The sequence below is a fragment of the Dermacentor albipictus genome, chromosome 7, assembly GCF_038994185.2.
Source record: "Dermacentor albipictus isolate Rhodes 1998 colony chromosome 7, USDA_Dalb.pri_finalv2, whole genome shotgun sequence".
NCBI lineage: Eukaryota > Metazoa > Arthropoda > Arachnida > Ixodida > Ixodidae > Dermacentor > Dermacentor albipictus.
Genome location: NC_091827.1, coordinates 592352 through 619917, shown reverse-complemented (window position 1 = coordinate 619917; position 27566 = coordinate 592352). Strand labels below are relative to the sequence as shown.

Sequence of the window (27566 nt, the reverse complement as noted above, 5' to 3'; positions counted from 1 at the left end):
ATGTTTTAGAACACGCACCTATAAAGCGAGATTTAAGAAGGAAGACGAAGCATGTGCTTGCTGCGGTAAAGCTAGGGAAACGATGGAGCATGTTTTATTAGAATGTAAAGATATCTATCTGACCAGCGGTCGGTTTAGGCACCACTGGCCTCCTTGGAGGCCTTGAGTTCAGCGAGAGCAGGGGGAAAGTAAACATGTCCAAAGTAACTAAACAAGAGGCGATTGGAAGATTGGTGGAAGCAGGGAAACGACAAAAAACGGAGAGCTACAAAAACAAAGGTCACAATAGGGGGTCAGAAATGTAATTATGGGAATTCATCGTGCTTATTTTTCCTTTTCTGTTTTTTTCATATTTAACCTAGGTAGGATATTAGGCAGTATAATAGCAAGAGCTTGGCAAGAACCCACCGCGCCGTTCCAAAGGCGACGCTCATAATATCCATCCATCCACGTCACAGTTGCCTAGGCGACCTTGTAATAATAATAATAATAATAATAATAATAATAATAATAATAATAATAATAATAATAATAATAATAATAATAATAATAATAATAATAAATCTTTTATTGCACATAACGTATACAGGGCAATGAAACGGGCCTGTCAAAGCCTCTAGTGGCTTGAGGGACTTGGCCCGGCAAAGTCGGCAGACGGACGTGCAGTAAAACATAAAATAAGAACATAATATAAACACAATATATCAACACAATACTAAGATGAAATCAATAGTGACTAAGGTGCAAAAAGTTAGGAAAAGTAACATCAACAAGAAATGAAAAATAAAGAGCAAGGAACAGTATTTTAACAATTCGTGCCTGATCATGAACATTTTTCAGGCATATAGGAACCGTGTTACAATGAGTGAACCATGATTTTTAGCATTTTTTTTGATGTTGCGGAAAATATTTCCTCTGGTAAGTCATTAAAAATTTGGGGAACATAAACACAGCGCCTGGCTTCCCCATGCCTTGTTGAAGAGCGCGGCACCTTAAAACGAATGGAACTACGCAGGTTTCGGGAGGCTGTATGACGTGTTTTGAAATTGCTGTCCCAGAAATGTTGCACCACTACAGTCTGTAGAAAGAGTGTTAGAAAGCATGGAAGACCAAGGGCTGTGAAAATATTATCAGACACAGAAAAAGGGGCGTTATATGCTATGTTTCTTAGTATGTTTCTTAATAAAGTGTCAACTCTGTTTTGCCATCTGGTTGAGCAAAAAGCAAAAACAGTAATCCCATATCTGAGAATACTGTACACCAGAGCATGCGCAATATTCTTTTTTATGTGAAAAGGAACAATGGATTTTATATGGAAAAACAACCAGGGCGCGCTCCGAAGCTTACCACAAACATGTGATAACTGGCTGTGCCAAGACATATCACGGTCGAAGAAGACACCCAAGTATTTTACCGAATTCACATAGGTGACAGGCACGCACCGACAGGGATAACAGCCGTGAACATGTAGAAAAACGGGCGCATCTATAGTTGTTAGTTTTAGTGGGGATCTGAAGCAAACGAGTTTCGTTTTAATTGGGTTAACCTCCAAGCAGTTATTAGTGAACCAATAATAATTAAATTATTATTATTATTATTATTATTATTATTATTATTATTATTATTAATTTTTATTGCAAAAAGGAATACAGAATACAAGAAACAGCTCTGTCAAATCCACAAGTGGCTTGAGGGACTTGGCCCGGCAAAATCAGCGGACGAGCGTGCAATATTTACTTTACTGTAGACATCTGGCATGACAATGCAGGAGGATGAACAGTTAGGAAGCTTAACACGAACAAGAAGCAAAACATATAGCAAGAATCAATAATAGACACCAAGACGGCAAGACGTACATGTTTTAGAAATGATGTATAGCATTTGTGACAAAGGTTGAAGCAACCATGTTACAGTGAATAAATCATGGTTTTCAATACCTTTTTTGATGTAATGGAGAATGCCTCATTTGGCAAATCGTTTAGAATTTTTGGCACATAAACACAACCCCTAGCTTCACCATATTTTGTGGAGGATCGCGGAACTACAAAGCGAACAGTACTACGAAGACTTCGCGGGGCTGTGTAACAAACTTTAAAATCATTGAACCAAAAATGCCTTAGCACCGCAGTTTCCGTAAACAGAGTCCAGAAGCATGGAAGGCCAAGCGCTGAGATGTTACCATTTGTGATTGATGGAGTGTTGTAGGCTGTTTTTTAGTATGTTTTTTTAACAAAGAATCAACACGGTTTTGCCATCGGGTGGGGCAGAAATCAAAAACAAGAACCCCATATCGAAGAGTGCTGTAGACCAAGGCATGCGCAATAGTTTTTTTTTTACTGGAAGCGGTACGATAAATTTGATGTGAAAGAATAACCACGCAGCGCTCCTAAGCTTATCGCAAATGTGCGATAGTTGACTATGCCACGAAATATCGCTGTCAAAGAATACTCCCAGGTATTTTAGCGAGTTCACGTAGTTAACCGGCTCGCATCGACAAGGATGACAGTTCCGACTGTGCACTAAAATCGGTGCATCGATTACGGTTAACTTTAACGGGGATCTGAAGCAAACAAGTGGGGGTTTTAAGGCGTTAACCTTTAGAGAGTTATCAACGAACCAAGTCATTGTCTTGCCCACATTATTCTGAAGGTTCGAGATAGCCATGTTGTACGAGAAACGTTTTGACAGGAACACAGTGTCGTCAGCGTATTGAAATATAGAACATTTTGAAACAACCCGAGATAAATCATCAATAAATATCTTGAAAAGTAGAGGTGATAGAATGGAACTTTTAGGAACTCCGGCTTTCAGTGAAAGCTCACCACTTGCATTTATCGTTTTATCCAAGACAACCACTTGTGACCGTTCTACGAGATAGTTTTTGAGGACATCGTAAAATTGACCCCTAAAACCACTGGAATATAATTTTTGTAATAGAATTCTGTGATGAACTCTATCGAAAGCTTTAGATATGTCCAAAAATAAAGCAACGCTAAAGAGATTTTGATAAAGAACTGAAAAGAGTTCATCCGAGAACTCCTCCAGAAGGGCTACGGTGCCACGACCGGTAACAAAACCAAACGGACAAGTCGACCAAATTCAAAATTTTTCAACAAAAGATGTCATGGATTTTAAGAGAAATTTTTCAGTAATGTGAGGAAGTATGGGTAGTATAGAAATACGTCAATAGTTCTTCGTGTCATCCCTTTCCCCTCCTTTAAAAAGTGGTTTAACGATTGCGGTCTTAAGCTCTTTTGGGATAAGCGCGGTATCAAGAAAATTGTTCAACATGAAGAGTAGTATATCGGATAAAGCTGCAAAGTTCCTTTGTAGCATATTCGCTGATAAACCGTCGATTCCAGGAGGCTTACTGCACTTAAAGCTGAAAATTATTTCACGGAGATCACTTTCTGAAATTCTAGGTAGAAATGCGGACGCTGAAAGGAATTCTTTAAGCGTGTATTGGACGGTCTGACATGAACATGCGTTCTCGGAAGCCAGTGCTAACAAATGGTTGAATTTATCTGCGACCTCGGCTGATTCACCCGGAAAAAAAGAAATTGGGCACATGTTTGAAGCATTTTTGCCACGAAGGGAATTTATCAGTGACCATGTTTTTGTCGCATTCCTCGATGACTGCTGGAAATTTTCGAAAAGGTACTGGCGTTTTGTGTATCTTATCAAAGCAACCACCCTATTTCTTGGGGCTTTGTACTCGAGACGTAGGTTTTTATTTTTAAGGCATGTTTACACCGTTTCCAGAGCATGTCTCTGTAAGAAATGGCACGTAATATGTCCGCGGTCAACCAATTATAATGCTTTTATGCTTGTGTATTGCAACGCGTTTAGAAATGTTTTGAAACTCTTTTATTTGGTAGCAAAAGATACTATGTACCTCCTGCGGTTAACTTGAATCAGTTATAGCCATCCAATGGAAACTGTTAATGAGGTTGTCTGAGACCCACTGGTCGTTTTATTGGGTGTGGTGGTTCGACGAGCAGTTGGCGTTGGAGAAAATGGAGACGAACGACAAGCGATGAGATAGTGATCCGCGAAACGTTGCAAAATAACACAGGAAGCAAAGGAGTAGGAGCGCGTGAAGCGAAACATGACATTGTTACGTGGTCATCAACTATTTCTTCCCGGGTGGGAGCGGTTATAGTATTAGCAATACCGTATGAGGACAAGAGGGACAAGTAATCGGATACAGAGCCTACTGTGGAATGTGGGGTATTTATATTTATGTCTCGCACTAAACATAATTCTTCCACTCAATTCCATGAGATCAACATTTCTTCGAGTTAAAGAAGAAAACGGGTAACACTGTTGCAAGGTGGCAGATACAGAGCTAGCAACCTTAAACATCGAGTGCCGCAATATACTGTCAGCGCTACGCATTCCGCATGAACGACGTTCACGTCAATGGATGCAACCTCAAACGTATCTCTAATAAAGATAGCGATCCCGCCCCCTCGTAGGCGAGGCCGCGTCACAAAACGGCATTGATAGCCTGGCACTGAAAACGCATGCATGCATGCATCTGAAACATTGATTTCTGTCAGGACAAATACGTCAACAAATCCTATTCTCGATGTGGCAACTAGCTTAAAGTTCTTCCCACTATTTTCGAAGGCTTCTGATATTAGTGTTTAAGACAGTAAATTCATTCTCTGAGCTGTTACCAAATGTGTCCTTAAAAGACTCAAAGTTTGGGATCTGGCTGCAGGCGTTGGCCATAATAGTTACAGACAATGAACTTTATTTGATCCTGAGGTGCTTCAGCGGGGGTCCCTATCGGGGACCCGCGGAAGCCGCTGGCCGCGTCCAAGTCGGGGCAGTAGTACCGTGATGTTCCGCCCTTTCTTGGGCTCTCTGGATTGCCTCTAGTTGTGTCTGGAGCGATGGGCTCCGGAGTGCCTCTTCCCAGTCGGCTTCGCTGGATAGAGGGCCGTTAGGTAACGCGGGGCATTGCCAGAGCATGTGCGCAAAGGAACAATAAATCTCATTACAGTCCAGACAGCTTGAATCGACGTCTGTGTAGATACGGCTGAGAAAGCCCAGCGAGGGGAATGAGCCCGTCTGGAGCATTCTAAGTGAAACTGATTGAGAGCTGTAAACTTCGGGTGAGGAAAAGGGTAGGCCCTTCTACGAAGCCGATAATGAGATGTTATCTCGTGAAAAGTAAGGAGCGGATCATTCTGCTGGATTTCATCCTGTCCCCATAAGGCCTCCATGCCGCTGCGGCGCGTTAGATCTCGCGCACGGTCATAGGCAAGCTCGTTGGGGTTAGGTATGTTCTGATGAACGTCCGCGCCCATATGGGCGGGAAACCAAGAGATGAAGTGAGTGCCAGGGTTTGTTCTCTTTTCCAGAATGGAGGCGGCCTCTTGAGCTAGGTTGCCAGATTCGAAAGCTTTGATGGCCACTCGTAAGTCGGTGAAAACGTTGGTGCGCGAGAGGTCGGTTATGGCCAGGGCTATGGCGACCTTGAAAGCATATTTAGCGCCAGCAAACAAGGACGGAAGGGAGACGACAACACAATGCGCTAACTTCAACAACTTGATTTTCAGGAAATACACCTATATACCCATGCACAGTGGCGCCACCTTATCCAAATCTTACCTATCCAAAAAAGCCGTTTCCTTATCTAACAGGTCGATTGAAGGGGCACTAACACACGTGTCTCTATTCCGCCAGATAGCCTGATCAGCTTCAATGATCTCTCGCACGTCTTTATCTTTGTGCTTCGCAAGAACCTGGCAGGATTCATACACCGGCGCAGAGCCGCATTCTTGACAGTGGGTTGACAGATGACCGTATTGCTTATTTTTCACAGTTTGGCAATGTTCCCGTAATCGGTCATTAAGACATCTCCCTGTCTGTCCGATGTATTTTTTCCCACAGGACAGCGGAAGCTCATATACAACAGTCTCTACGCATCCCACTAGCGCTTTTCGTTGATTCGTAGAGCACCCGGCAGCTGGCTTACGGTACGGGTCTGTCAATCGACATATTTTTGCCAGCTTTTGTGTTCACCCGGCTCGCCATTTTCTTAAGTTTATGTGCCGTTCTATGCAGGTAGGGCACTACCGCTACCTTCCTTCTACGTTCCGTCCCTTGATTTGCCATGTCCTGAATTGTGCTATCTGACCTGCACCTTTTTAGCAGCCCCTCGAGGACCGAAACTTGCACTGATTCCGGAAACCCTGCTGCTGATAACCTTCCCGATTGATCCATAAGGCTCGTATAGATCTTGTGGTGGCAAGACTTCTTTAGAGCATTTCCAAAGCAGAAGTTGGCTATGCTCCTCTTGACGAGCTTCGAGTGGGCTGACATATACGATAACAGGGGCTTACTAGCTCTAGGTTTATACTACCAACACGTGAGCCGTTCCATGAACTCGAGCTGAATATCTAGGAAGCGCAGCACGTTATTGGAGGGCTCTTCAATCGTGAGGGCTCTTCAAACGTGAGGGCTCTTCAAACTTTGCTCCCAGACCTAGGCTGGCCGTGGCCTGCAGGACAGATCGATGAGATACGGTGTCAAAGGCCTTGGTCAGGCCAAGGGCTAAGATGCCCCTAACATCCCTAGTGTTGTTATCGAAAATGTGCTTTTTAAGGAGTAGCATTGCGTCCTGTGTGGAAAGGCCTGGCCTGAAGCCAACCATGTTGTGCGGGAACAGTTCGTTGCGTTCTATGTAATCCGATATCCTGTGGAGGATCGCATGCTCCGCTACCTTGCCTACGCAAGAGGTTAGCAATATCGGCCTTAGGTTGTCAAGGTTTAGGGGCTTACCCGGTTTCGGGATAAGCACAACCGAGGCCGCTTTCCACTCGTCTACTCGTCCCAAGTCTTGTTGACCTCTTTCGTAAGCAGCTCAATTTATCTATCATCCAGATTCCTTAGCAGTCTCTTTGAGATGCCGTCCGGACCTGAGGCCGACCTACTATTTAAGTTGTGAAGTACTGCTCTGATTTCGGACTCCGTGAAGGGGTACGTCATCGAGCGCCTTTACCGTGTCACATTCCTCTGAATGTGCTGCGCCTAGCGCGAGATATCTATTGGCTACCTCGTCTAAGAGCGTTTGTTCGGTTCCTCCTTCTTGTTTGTGCCTGTGAATGAGGCGGCACAATGTCTGTCTTTGATTGCTTTTGGCTTGCGTGTCATCTAACATGTGTTTAAGGAGATTCCATTTTGCGCCTGTGCGCATGCGCCCATCGAATGCTGAACAGATTTCATCCCATTGTAGCCTAGCTAACTCGGTGCAGTACTGTTCAATCTCCATGTTAAGTGCGGCAACCTTCTTTCGCAACCTCCCGTTAAGCCTTTGTGTTTTCCATCGTCTCAATATAGAGGCTTTAGCTTCCAAGAGATGTGCTAGGTGCGGGTCAATCCTAGAAACCTCGAACTCGGTTTGAATAGTTTTTGTAGCCTTTTCAACATCTGCTCTGAGTGTCTCGACGAGTTCGCTGAAGCTGGCGTATTCGGCCGTGTCCTCCTTTCTGAGCTTACGGAAAGCATCCGAGTCCGTCACTTTAAATTCCCTGGCCTGGGGGGCTCTGACCTGAGGGGTAACACTAATGATGAAGGGATCGCTGCCCAGGTTTTCTTGCTTGTTATCTCAGGTTGTTTGCTCTACATTTCTGATAAGGGCGAGATCGGGGGTTGTGTCTCTAGCCACCGACGTGCCCAGTCTCGTGGGGAAACGGGGATCGGTGATGACTGTTAGCGCTAGGTCATCGATGGTCCGCGCTAGATTTGTGCCCTTAGCCGTCTGCCTGATGTACCCCTATGGGTTGTGTGGGGCGTTGAAGTCTCCCGCGATTACTAACGGTGACTCTCTAGCAAGCGAAGCCGCCTTCATAAACAGGGAGTGGAAAGACTGTCTCTGATCAGATGGTGGGCTGTAAACATTGAGTATGAACACGCTTTGTTAAAGCCAGCTGTTGGGGATAACCTCAACGAGAAGCGCCTCCATACTGCCGCGACCTGGCTGAATGTCATGTTCAACGTATGCGAGCTTTTTGCTCACTAGCGTAGCTATACCTCTCTTGGACTCCCCCCTTGCCGCCACCGAATTGTAGCCGGCGAGGGTGGGTGTAACACACAGTGTCTCCTGCAGCAAAATTACTTGAGGCCTTTTGGCCTCAGCTGTAATGTACTGTTGCAGCGAAGTCTTGCGCCTTTGAAAGCTAGCACAATTCCACTGCCAAATCACTAGATCCTTTTGAGTGCCCGCCATTTTGCTAGTTTAGATTTTGATGAACCTTCGGGGCCGTCCCAGTACCGTCATTAGCTGCAGCTTGCCTACGAACCTTTGACTTGGCCTTTATCGTCATCTTGTTTTCAACTGCTACTACTTTATTCTCTATAGCTCCTACTTTACTCTCAAGTGCTCCCATGCGCTGCGCGAGCTGGTTAACGTAGTAGTTACATAATTTGATATAAGTCTGCCGGTCTGGCTATTCGAAGAAGGGTCTAGTTTTCGGTCTTTTTGTCATAAATCTTGCCACGCCTAATCCAAGCAAACCTGTTCTGTTTTGCCCTAGTCTTTGCACACCAGAATAAGTCTCGATTGAATCTTGTCAAGTTGTCGTTGAAAAGTATTGTTTGGCGCTTTCGAGGTTCGCAAATATTTTGAAGCTTCCTGCGGGCTTCAAGAAACTTTTCTCTCGATGCAATGGAAGTGAAGCGCACAAGAATCCTAGGAATACTGTCGAGTCTGCCCGGTAGACGGTGGATTGTTTCAACTTCTGACAGGGAAAACTTTTGACTTCTGCTTTTCGGCGATATTACACAAGCTTCCTTGAGGTTTTCGTCCGTTTCTTCCTTGAGACCATGTTCATGTTGCGGCTGTATTGTTCACTGTCATTTAGTTCTGCTCGTAACCGTTCTAGGAGTTCGGCTTGTGTCTGGACAGCTGCTCTGAAGGTGTATATTTCTGCATCTCGAGAAGACGCTTGTTCCTTGGCTGCTTTTAATTCTTCGAGAACATAATCCTACTGTCGCGACATATAATTCACCGAGCCCTTGAATTCTTTGACTGTTGTGGTTAATGTGGACATTTGTGTTCTCAAAAGGAGCAACGAATGAACCTTGTATAAAACTCCGTTAAGCGTTGTATACTTTTTTTATATCTTGTAGTTCCGGAAGCAATGCCGATTCCACGCCCGTACTGTCATTTTTTTGCAGTTCCGCAAGTCTTGCATACCCACACGTCTCGTTTTGCGGTACCCATTGTATTAAAGGTCTTCGGTGCAATTCCAGAACAGTTCTGACGCAAATGATAAGAATATTTACAACTCGCGCAGGTTATGAATCTGCCATCATCGGGCCGTTACTTGTGGCAGGTAATACACTCCGTCATTGTCATGCAGGAAAGGAGTACACAGTGGGCAGTCAGCAGCAAATTCAAAGTCGAGAGATATCAGCCAAATGACACGCTACCTGTTGGAATACAACGTGTCAGCTTCGGCAGCGCACTCGCCGCTGACTGCAAAGGATCCCCGCTGTCCGCTGACTTATGTAGCCTGCCGGCGAATCCTTGTTTCCAGACGAGTTGGCCCCTTGTCGCCAAATTCAGCAGAATGGCCAGCACTGATGAAGGTGATAGCAGCGTCCAGGGTATCACGAGGGCTGCATCAAGGTCACCGCCTGTTGGAATGCAACGTGTTAGCTTGGGCAACGCACTCGCCGCTGACTGCAAAGGATCCCCGCTGTCCGCTGACTTAAGTAGGCTGCCGGCGAATCCTGGTTTCCAGACGAGTTGGCCCCTTGTCGCCAAAGTCAGCAGAATGGTCAGCAGTGATGAAGGTGATAGCAGCGTCCAAGGTATCGTTTATTGTCGCGTTTGTTCCGTTTATCTAACAAATTGTTATAATAGTATGTTCGCGTGTCCCCCCCCCCCTATATAATACCCTCCTCCAGAAGTCCTTTAGGTGTATTTTGAATAAATAAAATAAATAATAAATAAATCTTAAAATTCGTGTGGTGCATATTCGCCAGGGCACATCCCACCACACCACACCGCACCACGCAATGCTGTGCACTGGTACATATTGACGCAATAGTTTTGTGTCACCGACAGAACCTCATTGCAAGTCTTGTCTCGGTCAAACAGTCATCCGCGGCGCGCCGGACGCGGCGCGGAACTCATGGACAGCTAGCGTTGAAAACAGCACAGACAACCCTGTCTCAGCGACGAAAGATAGCAATCAAATGTATAGTGCCCTGTATCTGCGTTTTGAACGTCGCTATTCGGAATGACAAATAAAACTTCAGCGTACTAGTAGTTACAGCTTGAGTTACGTTGTGAACAAAGATTAGGAAGAAGTCGGAAGCAATATTTTTGTTACATGTTTGGTCAGTAACTAGCGTATGCAATTCGGTCCTGTACAAAGGTTTGGGCGCCAAAGGCTGCATTTTCTTTAGTTTTGACTCACACGCTGGGGATCAGGTAAACAGGCCAGCGTCGCCTCGCAGGAGTTGTGTCAACTGAGCAGTGATATTAGCAAAATTCCTGATAACACGACGAAAGTACGAGCAGATCCCGATGAAGTTCAGGAGTTCCTTCAGGGACGTGGGTTTCGGGAACTAAGTGACGGCGCGAAGTTTCGAAGCATCGGGTGAGATGCTGTCTTTAGAAATTATGTGTCCGGGTATCGTTGGTTGCTTTACTGCAACCAACGATACCCGCAATATTTCTTCATGTTAAGTTGGAGGCCTGCGCTAAGTATGCACTGCAAGACCTGCTCGAGACTGCACAGGTGAGTGGCGAAGTCAGGAGAAAAGACAACCACATCATCACGGTAAAATAAGCACGTCCTTCATTTTAGCCCACAAAGGAGATTGTACATCATCCGTTCAAAAGTAGCAGGGGCATTGCAAAGCCCAAACGGCATCATCCTAAATTCATACAGGCCGTCTGGTGTTACGAAAGCTGTTTCTGGGCGATTGGCCAGAGCCAGGGGCACTTGCCAATAGCATTCCCAGATCATGAACAGCAGATTGCCATTATACCTCAAGAGAAAAGTGTATAACAGCTGTGTCTTACCAGTACTCACCTACGGGGCAGAAACCTGGAAATAAAGTTCACGAGGGTTGCAATGTGGGCTTGTTGGTAATGCATCTTCAAGGGGAGTATGGTAGCGCGATTCAAAGACGGGACAAGAAAAGAGCGCTGTGTGTGTCCCTTTGTGTCTTCTCTTGTCCCGACTTTGAATCGCGCTACCATACTCCCCTTGAAGAAACCTGGAGGCTTACGAAAAGGGTTCTACTTAAATTGAGGACGACGCAACGAGCTATGGAAAGAATCATGGGTGTAACGTTAAGGGGGGACAAGAAGAGAGCAGATTGGGGTCAGGGAACAAATGCGAGTTAATGACATCTTAGTTGAAATCAAGAAAAAAAAATGGGCATGGGCAGGGCATGTAATGAGGAGGGAAGATAACCGGTGGTCCTTAAGGGTTACGGACTGGATTCCTAGAAAAGGGAAGCGTAGCAGGGGCGGCAGAAAGTTAGGTGGACGGATGAGATTAAGAAGTTTGCAGGCACAACATGGCCACAATTAGCACATGACCGAGGTAGTTGGAGAAGTATGGCAGAGGCCCTTGCCCTGCACTGGGCGTAGCCAGGCTGCTGCTGATGATGATCATAATGATGATGAAGTCGAGTGAAAAGTATTCCGCGCCTAGCAAAGAATCTAGAGCGTCGTCGATGTGCGGCAACGAATACACGACTTCACCCATTATCCTGTTAAAACTATAGTAGTCCACGCAAGCACGGATGGATCCATCTTCTATTGCGATAGCAAATATATGGACAATCCAAGCGCATTTATGCCTTCGCCGTCGCCGTGATGTTTCGTTAAAGTCCAAACTCGATAACATCGTCGCCGCGCGCCGTACGCTGTATGTGCGCGTAAAAGCTTGCGAGGGTCAGCCGACGATCGCGGCTGACCCTCGCAAGCTTTTACTTGGCCCTCGCTGATCGCAGCTGAGGGTGAAAGGCGGTGCGGAAGCGCGCCGTCTTCTGTCGCGCGCGAGGGACGGGGTGGGAGGGAGGGACGTTATACTCCGGTGGCTGTTGCTTACGGCGAGGCCACGCGGGCCTCATTTTCAAAGCGATCTGCGATGTGGACAAAACAAGCGGATAGCCGGTAGCTTCGTATGCGCTGCGCTTTCGACATTTAATTCGCCTTGCAGCGAGAGACAGCAAGAAGGTCAATTGTCTCGCTGCTGCTGCCGCGTTAGTGGCTATGGTGTTGGGCTGCTAAGTACGAAGGCGCGGGATCGAATCCTGGTCGCGGCGGCCGCATTTAAATGGGGGTATAATGCGAAAGCACCAGTGGTACTTAGATTTAGGTGCACGTTAAAGAAACCGAGTTGGTCCAAATTTCCGGAGTGCCCCACTACGGCGAGCGTCATAATCAGAAAGTGGTTTTGGCACGTAAAACCCCATATTTTTTTGCCGCGCTTGCTCATTTCAGTATTTTGACAGCGAGTTTACGCGTTCATCGAGCGAGATGTGTTCATGTTTACCTGTGCTTTTGCGACACCGTGCTTGGTAAGTTAGTTAGTTAGCGAATGTTTGCAAGTTTATACGGGCGATAAAACTAATTTTTACTTCGTATAGCTGTCTACTAATTTGCTATCACAATTGACGCTTCACCTTTCGGGCGAAATTGCAACTTTTTTCCCTTTACAGGGACTGTTAGAAGGCTGGACAACTGCGCGTTGAAGTATACGAGGTCTGTTAGAAAAGTATCCGACCTTTGGCCGAAAAGAAAAATAACTGGCACAACTGGAGTGTTGGAAACCTAATCACCCACAAAGTAGTCTCCTTGGGACTCCACACACTTCTCCCAGCAGTGCTGCCATTGTTAGAAGCATCCCGAGAAGGCCTCTTTCGGAATGGAGCTTAGCTCAGCTGTCGTTGCAGCCATAATGTCCTGTCTTGTCTGGAATCGCGCTCCTTTCAATGGCCTCTTTCAAAGGAGCGCGGTGAACTACAGGAATCAGGTTTTTCGCCAAAAAAGTCTGAATGAAATGAAGTGCCAGGAATGTGCGGGAGCATTGTCGTGATGGATGCGCCAATTTCTTGTTGACCACTACTCCGGTGTCTTGCGCCGTACAGCATCACGTAGGCGACGGAGGACATACCTATAGTACTCTTTGGTGACTGTTTGACTCTGTGGTGCGTACTTGTGGTGTACCACACCGCGGGAGTCAAAGAAGGCAGTCAGCATAACTTGGCGGGCCTTCCTTGGTCTTGGTGACGTCGGATGCTTCCACTGTGACGACTGGAATTTGGTTTCTGTGCCGTACCCGTACACCCAAGACTCGTCACCAGTGATAACGGTGTTCATGGAGTCGGGGTCACTGTTTGTGGAATGCCGCATGTCCTGTGAGACTTCAACACGAAGTTGCTTTTGCACCACCACGAGCAGCTTCGGCACGAATTTCGCCGCAACTCTCTTCATGGCCAAATATTCGGTCGTAATGGAATGTGCGGAAAAAGTGCTGATGCCCACCTCTTTCGCAATTTCTCGGATAGTCACACGACGATCCCGCATCACGACAGCGTTCACTTCGGCAATGACCGCGTCATTTCGGCATGTTGATGGCCGACCGGAGCGTGGCTCGCTCTATACCGAAAGCCGTCTGAATCTTCAGAATGGTTTCCACTTGGCTGTCCCCCAGTTTCTGGCAAAATTTGATGCAGCAGCGCTGCTCCAGTCGCTCCGCCGTTTTCCTTGCAATAAAAAACCGACGAGAGCACTGCGCACTACCTCACTCAAACGCTGCGCATAGAGAAAGAAATTTCAACAGCAGCAGACACTCCCATACAGCCGAGCGTCTGAATTGACTGTAGTGCACAATGCGGATGGTATTAACACGTTCCGGTTTTGGGCGCGATCATTTTGAACGCCAGTTCGTGCACGCCACGCCGGCTCCGCTGATGGGCGCGGCATTTTTTTTTCGCTTCTACTGCTGAAGCACATGCGGCCTCGGCACGGAATCATTCTATTATTTAGTAAAAATGATCGCGAACGATCTTTACAAGCTTCCACCGAATCTGTGTCATCTGCAATTTCATAAAAAAAACGCAGGATGTCTTCTGAAATGATGAAATCTTTATTTAGCTCTATATAAATGCTCGTTCCGGGCTTCTTATGCATTCATCCAAAGTTGTGGCACCAGGTAAGCAGCAGTCGCTGCCGTACGAAGCTCCACCGGATGCCACCAGCTGAAAATTACAAGCATGTATAATTTTGGTATATTGACCTAAAAGGAATATTGCGCGTAGAGGCGAAACATGCGTAAGTGGTGAATGAGCGGCCTTACAGATAAATTCACTTTTACATATATTTCGTAGCAAATAGACTCCTCCTAAACAATGCCATAAAATCTGAAGAAAACATCCGATTTTCAAGCATCCCTCCCTTCCCGGGCATTATTTCCTGCACTTTAAGAGCACAAATACACGAAAGACTGCGCGTTTTCAGAACAACCTGGCCTCAGTCGATGCGATGGTACGCCAAGTACACAGAGGTGGCTACAACACAGGTTCTCAGGCCATACCATGTTACACGCTCGCAGAATGCCTTCTAGTCGCACTCAAGGCGGATTCCTGGGTGCACAGCCTGTTTTCAGTCTCTCAGAAGACAGAAAGGTCAAGTTCTTGAGCTCCTCGCTGTTATCTTTTAGCGTCCTGCCGGCGCAAGCAACACACTCCCGTGTTATCACTCTCGGCAATCGCTCGTCGCGTTTTCGACAAGCGTGAAGGCACGTTTATAGTCCGACGTTATCGGCGCGCGGGCGAGCGTCGCTCGCGGTCAGTCACGCTACGTCTGTTGCGCTGCGCCAGCCGAGATGCGCGCGCCGTCGGCTGCTATCTTCGGAGCATGCGCAGAACTTTCACCAAGTCGCGCGCCGTCCGCAAAAGCCGTCTGCGGAGTTGTGTTGGCGCATTTTTCTTCGCGCGCAATGCATTGTGGGTCGACGCAGTCGGCGGCGCCGGCGTGCGAATGAAACAGGAGCCAAATTTGCGCCGGGCCCGTCGAAGCGCGCTGGCAGTCGCCGGTTACGTCGGCGCTGCAGTGCGTCGGACTATAGAAGGAGTTGTTTTCGCCAACGTAACGTAGCGTGCGCGCGCGCGCGTTACGTCGGACTATAAACGGCCCTTGAGTACCGAAATAAGATATATGTTATTGCAGGGCGATAAAAAGCTTCACAAGCTTGTCCCACTAAAATTCAGTACTCGCAAAACTAATTCACCACGGCCGGCTTGCTTTTTTGCTAACAGCTTCACAATCCCAGGCGCGGCGAGTATGCTTCAAAAGTATCCGAAAAAGTTACGATATAAATTACAATAATTTTGGGGTCAGAGAGTGCGTCACGAACTTCTCGCAGCAAGATTCACTACACGCGAAGCTAACCGCGGCACACAGCCGAGCTGCTTTTTGCTAACTGCGCCACTACGCCGAGCACGGCCACTGTGCTTGAAAACTACAACAAAAAGGAGTGAAATTAGTTACAATAACGTCTGGGGTCAGAGAAAGCTTGTCCCGGTAAGATTCAGTACACGCGAAACTGCGTCACACGGCCGAGGTGCTTTTCGTCACAAAGCCAGATGCGGCGAGCGTGCCCAAAAACTACCGAAATAAGTTATAATAATGCTTGGGCTCCCAGAAAGCGTCGCAAACATCTCCCAGTACGAGTAAATAACTTAAATACGCTTGGACGGCGAAGCTATTTTTCGATAATTGCGTCACGTCAGTTTTGCGCGGTAAACCTAAATGTGCTTGAAGTGCGTCACAGACTGTCAAACAAAATTCCTCACCTTGCTGTAGTCCAGTAGTGCAGCGGTGCCGTGTTGAAATGCAGACGGAACACAAGGGAACGCCACGAGCCCCACAAACGGGCTACATCCAAAACAGACGGGTCGCCGTGCACGCGAGCTTCGCCTGCGCTGCCGGCCTCGCTCGCTCCTGTGGCATGTCTGGCGCATGACGTGTGCACGCGCGTCTGGCGTGCCGCTAGGTTGTTGCTAGGCAACGCAAGAAAAATAAGTTGCAAAGTATTAGTTCATTCACATGCAAAACTTTTTTTAGCTTTAGTGGGAAAGAATAAAGAAAATATAAAACGTTGTCCGTAAGTTCATTTCATATTCTTTTTTTCAGATGCTCGCGTTCACTTACGGATGGAGTTGAAACTAGGCGTGACGTGTTTCCTGTTGCCAGTTTTGCCAAGTGCCCCCTCTTGTTGAATTTGTTTCTCTATGCGCCTCGTCCCAGCGACTGACGCTCTCGGCAGGCGGGAAAAGATTCGCGCATGCGCACGAAGGTTCAAGATCGGCTGATGTAAGCGCGCTTGTTTCATATCCATCAGGTGTTCGCAAAAAAAAAAAAGTAGAAGGAGGTCGGATAATTTTCTAACAGATCTCGTATGACTGACTTGGTTTTCAATAACACGTCGCTGCGTGGGTGATACGCACTAAGGTCGCTGGCGCAGCGGAGCGTGGGTGCCCTTATCCATATCGTGGTGGACCGTCGATGTGCTGCCCAAAGTCGCTCGTTGACAAGCGAATGTAGAGGAGTATTTGCGAAGCAGGTTGATGTGCTGAGAACGTTGAGTAAAGTTCAGCAGGGCATCGATAGAGCTGTCGAAGACGTCCGGCGTACACAGGGAGCAAGTAGTGCAACAAGCTAATACGCTAATCTCGGAGCAGGGGCCATCGAGTGGCGTATCGAAGACGGTCACCGAGACGATGGGCTCAAGACGCCCAATTAAGGCACTCACCAGAACGCAAGGTCAGGGGCGAGACATAATCGTTGGAGACGAGCATATGAGTGAAACCCCCCGTTGACAATGATGACAGCGAAGGGAATGAATATGCGAAAATATGCGACGGTGTAAAAAGGGCAACGGCATCTGTAACACAGTTGGAGAAGGCAGTCGCAATCACAGATGAGTGCAGGTATATCGTAATGTTATCAGCAACGAGCAGTTTTTTCGGCAGAATCATCAGCATAATCTAATTGGGAGCAGGAAGTGGCGAAAATTCGACTTCGGCGGGAGAACAGTCAGTTGTGATCGGAAAAGAAGTCCAACCACAAGATTAGACCGTATGAGCAAGAAGACAGAACAACAGACTCGATTGCTTGCGTGTGTCTTTGAATGGTGACGCGTGTAGTGCGTGCAGCAACAGCAGTAATGAGCTGTGTGTTTGCACTACGGAGCGACAGTGCAGACAGGGGTGCCGTTACTTTTCTGAGTGAGCGAACAAGTTCTCTGGTAATTGCAGAAACGGCGGCTCCTGTATCGACGAGTGCAAGTGCAACAATTCCCTCTACAGATGCGTCAATAACGTTCGTCGGGGAAGAGCGAGACCTTGTGCTGTTCGAAAAAGACGCAGTTCTTGCCTCGGGAACTGCAGCGACCAGTTTTCATGTTCGGTACGAGCGGGACGACGACGCATTGGGGAAGGCGAACGGCATCGTGGAGATGGCGAGCGGCGATCATGGGCAGAAGGATTGGCGGTGCGTGAAGAAGTCGGATGTGATTCAGGAGGCGACGAGAACAACGCAACTGGAGGGGCGTGGGAGTTTGTAGGTTGGTCAGCTCGGGGAAGCCATGAACGACGTCTACGTACCACGTGACCAGGGAGGTGACAATAGAAGCACACGCGATTCTCGGGCGTGTGCCATGGTCCAGAGCTGGCTGGTAACCTGGTGGGAAACGCGAGAGGAAGTTAACTTGATGGTACAGCGGGCAGCGGTGGCAAGAACGTCGGCGGCAATGTCCGAACTTGATGGTACAGCGGGCAGCGGTGGCAAGAACGTCGGCGGCAATGTCCGCAATGCAACATCTGCGTAGGTTATAAGACACCACTGGCGGTGCACGCGGAGACGGAATAGCCTCAGATACTTGCCTCCGTGTCACCTATTGCAGGCTTGGAGTCAAAGATGGCGTGGGGCTTGGAACGGCAGTAAGTAAAGACAGCTGCCGAGCGTCTTCGGCAAGAATGAACTCCTTGATCTCGCAGAGCAGGGGGCCGTGGTCGTGATTTGCGGTTAAGCTCGAAACCGATGCATCCTGAGTGGAACAACGCCTGGTCAGGAGACGTTGCCTGTGGAGTTCATCGTAACTCTGAAAAAGGTCAGCGACTTGGACGACGGCTGGTGCGTTTTTGGGTAGCAGCATTTCAAAGGCGTCGTGTTCGAAGCCCTTCAATATATGACGGGTCTTATCGGATTAGGGCATTGCTGCATTGACGCGCTTACAAAGGCCGACGACCTCTCCTGTATAGTTGGTGAAGTTCTCACCGGGCTGTTCGTAACGGGCACGCAAACGCTCTTCAGCACGAAGCTTTCGCACCGCGGGGCGACAGAAAACTTGCGTGGAGTTCGCCAAGTCGAACCAAGTGCGAAAATCAGATTTGTCAGATTAAGCTATATATCCGCGACACCCGTGAGGTAGAAACCGCGTTGTTCAATTTGTGAGTATCGTCCCATTTGTTGTGGGCACTCACGTGTTCATAGTATCACAGCCAATCTTCGACATCGTTTTCGTCAGAGCTGCTGAAGATGGCTGGATCCTGTTGACGCAGCAAGCCGGAAAATAGAAGGTATTTGGCTTGCGTCGTCAGGAATGATGGGCGGCAACTTCGGACTGCGGAGTTCCAGGCTTGGGGAAAGTCTAGAAACCTCTACCAAACATGTGACGTGGTTTAATTCATCATCATCATCATCAGCAGCAGCAGCAGCAGCAGCAGCAGCAGCCTGGTTACGCCCACTGCAGGGCAAAGGCCTCTCCTATACTTCTCCAACTACCCCAGTCACGTGCTAATTGTGGCAGTGTTGTCCCTGCAAACCTCTTAATTTCATCCGTGCACCTAACTTTCTGCCGCCCCCTGCTACGCTACCCTTCTCTTGGAATCCAGTCCGTAACCCTTAATGACCATCGGTTATGTTCCCTCCTCAGTACATGTCCTGCTCATGCCCATTTCGTTTTCTTGATTTCAACTAACATGTCATTAACTCGCGTTTGTTCTCTCACCCAATCTGATCTTTTCTTATCCCTTAACGTTAAACCCATCGCTTTTCTTTCCATAGCTCGTTGCGTCGTCCTCAATTTAACTAGAAGCTTTTTTCGTAAGCCTCCAGGTTTCTGCCCCGTACGTGAGTACTGGTAAGACACAGCTGTTATACACTTTTCTCTAGAGGGATAATGGCAACCTGCTGTTTATGATCTGAGAATGCCTGCCAAACGCATCCCAGCCTATTTTTATTCTTCTGACTATTTCCGTCTCATGATCCGGATCCGCCGTCACTACCTGCCCTAAGTAGATGTATTCTTGCATTGCCATTTGTTGGGCGTGTTGGTAAATTGAAAGCATATTTAGCGCCAGCAAACAAGGACGTAAGGGAGACGACAACACAATGCGCTAACTTCAACAACTTGATTTTCAGGAAGTACACTGGGAACACAAGTACATGTATTCCCTTACCACTTCTAGTGCCTCGCTACCTATTGTAAATTGCTGTTCTCTTCCAAGGCTGTTAAACATTACTTTAGTTTTCTGCAGATTAATTTTTAGACGCACTCGTCTGCTTTGCCTCTCTAGGTATGTGAGCATGCATTGCAATTAGTCCCCTGAGTTACTAAGCAAGGCAATATCATCAGCGAATCGCAAGTTACTAAGGTATTTTCCATTAACCTTTATCCCCAATTCTTCCCAATCCAAGTCTCTGAATACCTCCTGTAAACACGCTGTGAATAGCATTGGAGAGATCGTATCTCCCTGCCTGACGCCTTTCTTCCTTCGGATTTTGTTGCTTTCTTTATGGAGGACTACGGTGGCTGTGGAGCCGCTATAGATATCTTTCAGTATTTTTACATACGGCTCGTCTACACCCTGATTCCGTAATGCCTCCATGACTGCTGAGGTTTGTACAGAATCAAACGCTTTCTCGTAATCAATGAAAGCTATATATAAGGGTTGGTTACATTCCGCACATTTCTCTATAAACTGATTGATAGTGTGAATATGGTCTATTGTTGAGTAGCCTTTACGGAATCCTGCCTGGTCCTTTGCTTGACAAAAGTCTAAGGTGTTCATGATTCTATTTGCGATTACCTTAGTAAATAGTTTGTAGGCAACTGACAGTAAGCTGATTGGTCTATAATTTTTCAAGTATTTGGCGTCTCCTTTCTTATGGATTAGGATTATGGTAGTTGATTACGCCTCACCGCTTGTGCTGCCCGCCACATACAGCTATAGAACGGCTCGCGGTCTTGCAACTGGGGGCCTAGAAGGGATAGACGCTGTGTACTTGAGACGCCAAAACCCGGTGCGTGTGTTATGTCGCGCTAGTTATAATCTGATGCAATCTAGTGAACATCAAACCTCTTCCCGCTCACAATTATAAAGCCAGAACGGTACACAAGCACGTCCGTTGATCGAGCGTCAGGCACCGAGCGCGCGAACTCTATCTATTCTCGAGCGAGGCGTTGACTACTCGCCCGAAGCACACGCTTGACTCCTTTGTAACGAATCAATCAATCAATCAATCAATCAATCAATCAATTGGTGCCGCAGATACAACAGCGGAACGTTAATGTTCATATTATGACATGTATGTTATTTTTTTTTTTTGCTACTTGCTTTACTATTGGCGGTGTGTTTTTGGTCGATCACTTTCGATACTTCAACTTTTGCGTGAAGTAATGCACAAAATTGCGTCTCATTAGAGCGATGGGCGCCTAGTCCGCTGGCGCATATCGAGTGAACGCGTAGCGAACGTTATATCTCCGAAAATGATCAACTGGGAACACGGTTCTGCTGTACTGACGTTTATTGCAGCCGTCATTAATTAAATTAACACTTTTGTTGTAACCTGTGCGTCCACTGGTTGCGCCCACCTTCCTTGCAGAGGTACGGACTGTGGTGTCCGTAGCGGCAGGCGCAGATTCCATCCGTGCAGTGCACCATCTCCGGGTTCTGGCACTCGAACTCCCCGGAGCACTGGGCACCCAGTGGCTCTGCGCGAACGGAACGAAATAAACACGCCGGTTTCAGGACAGCTGTCCTCTCAGCTGGACTTTCAGGCTGCAAAGCTAAATCGGAAATTCCTCTGCTGAGAAACAATGCATGTATATATATCGCAAACAGTAGTGCGGAGACTACGAAGGCCGCGAAAAAAAAATTCAGCCTTGAAATGAAGAAGGAAATTGAGTGGTACAACGCATGTGTACGTGTTCAACCACTGCAGCCCAAGCCACAGTTTCGCCTTGCAGGGTCACGCAAAAGGAAATTTATTATACTTCTTTTTATTTGAGGTATTACGGTCTCTAAATTATGCTCACGATAGTACATATTGTGTGGCATACATTAATAAGTCCTTTCACTTATGTTCAATTTATTTTACATCCCTACTTGATGCTAAATGCAGAGAGAGAGAGAGAGAGAGAGAGTGAACTTTAATGAGAACCAGCAATTTAGTCGGCTGGGCCTAGGCCTCCCACGATGGGAAGTCGAGATCTTGCCTCTTCGCCGCTTCGTAGGCCTGCTGGGTCGCCCAGAGTTGGTCGTCGAGATGGGAGCTGCACAGGGTGGCGTGCCATGTCGACGAGAGGGTCACGGGATTAAGGTCTGTGTATTGATGTTCGCATTCAGATAGCATGTGAGGGAGTGTTGCTGATTGAGTTTTACAGATCTTGCACGTCTGGCTCGGGTAGATGTCGGGATATATGATGTGATAGCGTGTGAGGGAGGGGTATGTATTGGTCTGTAACAGGCGAAGGATGGTCGCCTGTGCTCTGTTTAACTTGCGGTGAGGGGTGGGGAAGGTTCTTCCTGCGAGGTAAAATGACTTCACAAGGTCGTTGTATCTTGTACGGCGATTGCGTCCCGCGGGTGCACCTGCACCGTCTCCGGCACGGTTGACTAGTCCTCGTGCTACGGAGTCTGTAACCTCCTTGAGGTTGGTGAGGTGCGGGTGGACAACGCCGGCGCGTGCTGGGATCCAGACGAGGGTGATTTGATTTTCAGACGAATGCGGGGCTTGTTGTAAGATATGGAGTGATTGTTGAGAAATACGACCCTTGATGTAGTTGTTGATTGCTGCGCGAGAATCGCTCAGTATGGTGTGACAGGCTAGCTCAAGAGTGGCCAGGGCGATGGCCATTTCCTCGATCATCTCGGCATTTTGGCTAACGATGGTGGCAGCATGTCGGAGCAAGCCGCCTGCTGTGGTACCAGCAGGCGGCTTGCTGATGTACCGCCGCACAGCGCCGTACATCTTGGTATTCAGCTGCGTCGACGAAGGTGACGCCCGTGGTGTTGGCATAAGCTTTGATGAGGGAAGTAGCTCGTGCCTTCCTGCGTTCTTTGTTGTGGTCTCGGTGCATGTTTTTGGTAATTGGGTCGGCGTGTATCCATTGCTGAATGTCGCGTGGTATTGAGTGTTTGTCTTCATGTTGGCGGTGGTAGGTGATGTCAAGCTTCGTTAGAATGGTGCGGCCCGTTTCCGTGAGGGTAAGCCGCTCCAGTTGGGATTGACGTTGCGCTTTGATTAACTCGTCTAGCCTGTTGTGGATACCTAATTGTAGTAGAAGTTCCGTGCTGGTGTGGTTGGGTAGTCCTAAGGCCTGCTTATAGGCCCCTCTGATGATGATGTCCAGTTTAGTCTTTTCACCGTTGTACTAGTTGAGAAAGGGCGCAACGTAAATAATGTGACAGATGATAAAAGATTGCACAAGGCGGATGAGGCTTTCTTCCTACATACCCCCTCATCGATTGGTCACTCGTTTCAGCAGTCTGGATGTACAGTGAAACTTCACTTGAACGTACTTCAAGGGACCCCAGGGAAAAGTTTGTTAAAGTGAAAGTTCACTCAACTGAAATAAGCAAGCGAGCGACAGCTTGTTGCCGTTATGTAAAAACAAATGAACTGGTGGTCAAATTGTTTATCAACGCATTTATTTGTCACTCTGCTCAAGTTCCGCTAATTAGCACTTTGCAAAGAACACTGTGATCTTCTGCTGCACTTTAGCACTTAACACTGTAGCAGTTGTGAACTGAGTCACTGTGTCTAATCACGCGAGAACCTTCTCTCGCACAGCGGGCTGCTGGGCAGCAAAATCTTTAACTTTTTCCAGGGCGATTTGTGCCTCTTTGGCAGATATATTTGGCGCTTCGTCATCACTAGTAGAATCTTCATTGTCTTCGCCTTCTTCAGGTAATGCACTTGCTACAATATCTTCTGTAGTGAGTGCAGCGCATGTCTCCAACATGGTGTCACAGGCGGCATACTCCTCAAAAGACAAATGGCTATCTGCACCTAGCCTTTCTGACAATTCCGGCCAGCCACCTGGCTCACTGTTCTCTTTATCAGTGCCATGGTCCTCTGCTTCGAGATTGGTGTCCACAGCAGTCCAGTTTGCTGCATGCAGACCTGCTTTTTGCCAGCAATTCACTATCGTTGCTGGTTTCACACTCCACCAAGCTCCTGTGAGCATTTCTGCTGCCTGCCGCACATTAACCGCGTCAGGCTTCTGCATTCTTAAATTTACCAGAATGCGCTGCACATCCGCTTCCTGTAGTGTACTTTTACATTCTTTATGATGCCTAGATCAAGACGCTGCAGGATTGACATGCAGTTGGGCGGCAGAAACTCACTGACCAGTGCTCAGTATGACCTAGGAGACAAATGCGCATGGCGCCTCGGAAACTGTTCGTAGAAGTGAAATGCGCACTGCACTGAATTTCGTTAAACTGAAGGGCGTTTGCATAGGGCTCAATGGCGCGACGGTGGGGTTTTAAAAAAAAGCTCGTACAACTGAATACTTCGTTTAAATGAAGTTCGTTCAAGTGGTATTTTACTGTATTAGCGATCTGTCGAAGGATCTTGGAGATAGCCTTAGAGTTATCTCCGTTGGCTTCTATGGTCATACCAAGAACGCGGATGCTAGTGACCACGGGTATGAGTCTGCCATCCCTCAGGTGGAGTTCGATTTCCTTGCGTTGGCGTTTCTTCGTGGAGCCCCTTGGGGGGGCGTCCACGGAGTGTGGGGTGGTATAGAAGAAGCTCCGACTTTTAATGGGAACGGCGGAGTTCCGTGTCTTGAAGATAATTTTCTACGACGTCAATGGCGTCTAGTAGGGCAGTTCCGATTTGGCCGTCACTGCCCTTTGCAGCCCATATTGTAATGTCATCGGCGTATACGGTGTGTTCAATGCCGTCGAGCTTTTGTAGTTCTAGTGCTAATCCGAACATAACCAGATTAAACCGCATTGGGGAAATGACAGGGCCTTGTGGTGTGCCCGTGCTGTCGAGGGAGAGTTCCTCCGATCGAATGTCTCCGACCGACAGGAAGGCCTTCCAATTGGATAGAAATTCTTTTACGTAGTTGTAAGTGCGTTCTCCAAGGTTGAGCAAGGAGATGCTTTCGAGGATGGTGGAGTGCCTGGTGCTATCGAAGGCGCGCTCGAGGTCGAGGCCGAAGATCGCCTTCGTGTGACGGGATTTGCCACCTAGGATTTGACGCTGAAGTTGAAGCATAACTTCTTGGGTGGAAAGATGCTGTCTAAAGCCAATTATCGAGTGGGGGTAAACAGATGTGTCTTCGAGGTGAGTGTTTACACGGATTAGCAGTGCGTGCTCCATGACCTTGCCTGCACATGAAGTTAGCGAGATGGGCCGGAGATTGGCGCGGCTAGATGGCTTACCGGGTTTGGGGACGACAATTACTTTGGCCGTTTTCCATGTCTTAAAAATGGACCCTTGGCGTCAGCAGTTGTTGATATATTCGGTGAGTTGTTGCACCGATGGGTGATCTAGATTTATTAGTGTTTTATTCGTAACACCGTCTGGGCCTGGCGCCGAACGTCTGTTCAGCTTGTGCAGGGCAGCATGAATCTCTGCCACGCTGATATTTTCATCAAGGGCGGGGTTGGCGGTCCCTGTTGACAGCAAAATGAAAAAGGGTGGATTCTTTCTCAAATGCAAACTGTTTATTATCTGCAGAGCGTCGGCGTGAAGCGTGTTGCTGCCTTCCCCGGCCGCGTCTCTCGTGTGTCTCTCCGTGCCGTCTCGTGCTCGGCTGACCTCCGGCTCTTCTCTCTCGCCTCGCTCGAACCCCCGTGTCTACTCGTGGGTCTCTTCTTACAGTCCCAGGAACTATGGCAGGGCATCGGTGCGATGAGTCTTTCCTCGTGTTTACTCAAGGGTCTCTCGCGGGGAGCAAAGTACCATGCGGGGCGTCTCGTGATCTACGTGATTGCGGCGGTGGTGCTCACTGCCTGACAGGTCGGCGTAAAATGCGTGACGGCTAAGTTACGAGAGTGCGCGCCGCTCACACGGCCTACCCAAAATTTGCGACTGTCCTCAGGCGCACGTGTCCGTCAATGTCAATTCCTCGGTGTCCAAGGCGCGTTCTTAGTACTTCCTCAGCTGTTCGACGTTTACAGTTTTTTCGTTTGATCTTCCGGGGATGATGTTTGGAACGCCAAATCGTGGGATCCACCGGTTCGTAAGAAACTCCAGGTAGTACTTGGAAGATGTGCTTGGCACTGCTGCTGCGTCCATGTACCTTGTAGCGTGGTCGATGCCATACGAGGATATAACCTTCGCCTCCATCCAGGGGATCCATGTAATCGAGAGAGATGACAACATTGGGCTCGTTTAGAACTTTTCTGGGGCTGAGGCACTCTTCAGCTCGAGTCGTTCGTGAGGTAATCATCTGGCACGTGTGACATGACTCGATGTAGCGGCGGATGTCCTTTACTTTAGATAGCCGCCAATACTTTCGCTGGACCAAGGCTTTCGTCTTCTCGCTTTCAAGGTGTCCGTTGTTGTCATGAAAGACTGCCATTACGCTGCTTCGGAGCGCCGCAGGAACCACCACCGTTTTGCAAGCTCGCCCGCCCTCGATCGATCTTCTCACCACGATGTCGTCTTCCACTTCGTAGATGGAGTTAACAGTTCCTGCTTCCGCCCGGAACTTTTGGCATTCGGGATCGCTCTCTTGAAACTGAGGGTCAGCGGGATAGGATCTGTATGTCTTTGAGGCGACGGGAATATTGTCTCTGAGATCGATGCTGTGCTCAGCGTGAGCGCAGAGCCCCAGCGCGTCCTTCCTCGTGGTGAACGCCTTATAGTGACGATGAAGAATTGAGCGCAGCTCATTTCGTTCGTCGGCGTTTGCGTCGAGGGACATATTGGATACTGCCTCTTCAACCTGATTGGTGTAATCTTCGTCAGGACCGGGGTCCTTCGTGTTCAGCTGTACGAAGCCGATATCGCTCGCCGGTAGTTCGTCTCGGACTTTGCGATTGCTAAAGGCTGTTATTAGGGTCTCTCCGACGCGATGCGCACCGTGTGCGCTGGGTGCGTGACCCGACGGCTCGCTCACCGATGGCTGAACGGGGACGAGGGTGACGTCGTTAGTGGGGTGGAACGTGACGTCAACATTCGCATCGCGGCGCCAGTCCGAACCAAGAATGAGGTCCATGGCACCTGGCAAGGGCGCGATCACTACCTCCTCGAGCCGCACGGTCGATGTCCCTATGGTCACGTTCAGAGTCGCCACTCTCGCCGGTCTGATGCTCCGGTCGAGCACTTCTATCGTTTCGGGAGACGTCCAAGGTCGGGGATGAACCTCAGGACCCACGGAGCTCTCGCCGAGGACGGAGACGTTGGAGCCGCTGTCTATGCAGACTCTGACTGGTCGGCCCTCAACGAAGCCCTTCACGATGGGTAGGGTGCCGCCCGTCGATTGCAGGAAGCAGTTGGCTTGCCTGGAGGTTGTGCCGGCGTTGCCTGCGTCATATCTGGCTTCTCGGCGTCGTTCCGCGTCGATTGTGGCCTCCGTCTTGGGTCTCGTGCACTCCCTCGACAAATGTCCGATATTGCCGCAGTTAAAGCAGGCTCGTGCTCGTGCAGCTCGAACTGGTTCTCGGTGTTCGCGCCGCATTGACTGAGCGCTCGGCTCGGGGCGTCTGTCGTCAGCTGCCGCTCTGTTCTCGTAGCTGCTCCTCATTTGGTTTCGTTGGCTCAGTTGCCCAGTTTGAGATTGTCGGCACTGCGCTGGTTGCGTCATTATTGCTTTACGCCGCCTGGAGTCGAGCAGCGCTGCGCGGTCTATCAAATCAATGACACTGCTGCAGGGCTGTGCAGCCAGAGGATTCGCCCAGGTGTCGTCTTCGATCCCGCTAAGTATCAGCGAAATTCTCTCTTCATTCGCGAGCGGGTACGGAGACTTGTCCAGTAGAGCATTTTTAGAGTACATGTACTCCACTAGGGTCTCCGAATTGCGCAGTTTTCGTGAAGCTTGCAGGTCCAGGAACTCTTGCATTGTTAGCTTCCGGTCGAAACGAGAGGCAAGTGCTTCCTTCCAACGGTCCCACGTTTCACATGCCATACCGTAAGAACTGTGCCAGTCCCTTGCCGCACCTTGCAGCCGGGTTGCTGCCGTTGCGAGCGTCAGTGATGGGGACCAGTGGGCCAGCGCAGCAATGCGTTCCACCTGCGTAATCCACGTTTGGACATTTCGTTGTAC

At 48.4% G+C, this 27566-nt stretch overlaps 2 protein-coding genes across 6 annotated transcripts in view; one reads left to right on the top strand and one right to left on the bottom strand.

Annotated features, from left to right (window-relative positions):
• LOC135918024 (uncharacterized) overlaps positions 1 to 27566 on the top strand; it is a 474504-nt gene that overhangs the window by 208098 nt on the left and 238840 nt on the right. The gene's annotated exons all lie outside the window — the stretch shown is intronic.
• Positions 1 to 27566, bottom strand: part of LOC135918026 (uncharacterized) — a 194978-nt gene that overhangs the window by 138065 nt on the left and 29347 nt on the right. For both annotated transcript variants that reach the window (XM_065451698.2, XM_065451697.2), the window contains exon 2: positions 20928 to 21047. In XM_065451698.2, the coding sequence (XP_065307770.2) occupies positions 20928 to 21047 (120 nt within the window). The remainder of the gene's footprint in view (positions 1 to 20927; positions 21048 to 27566) is intronic.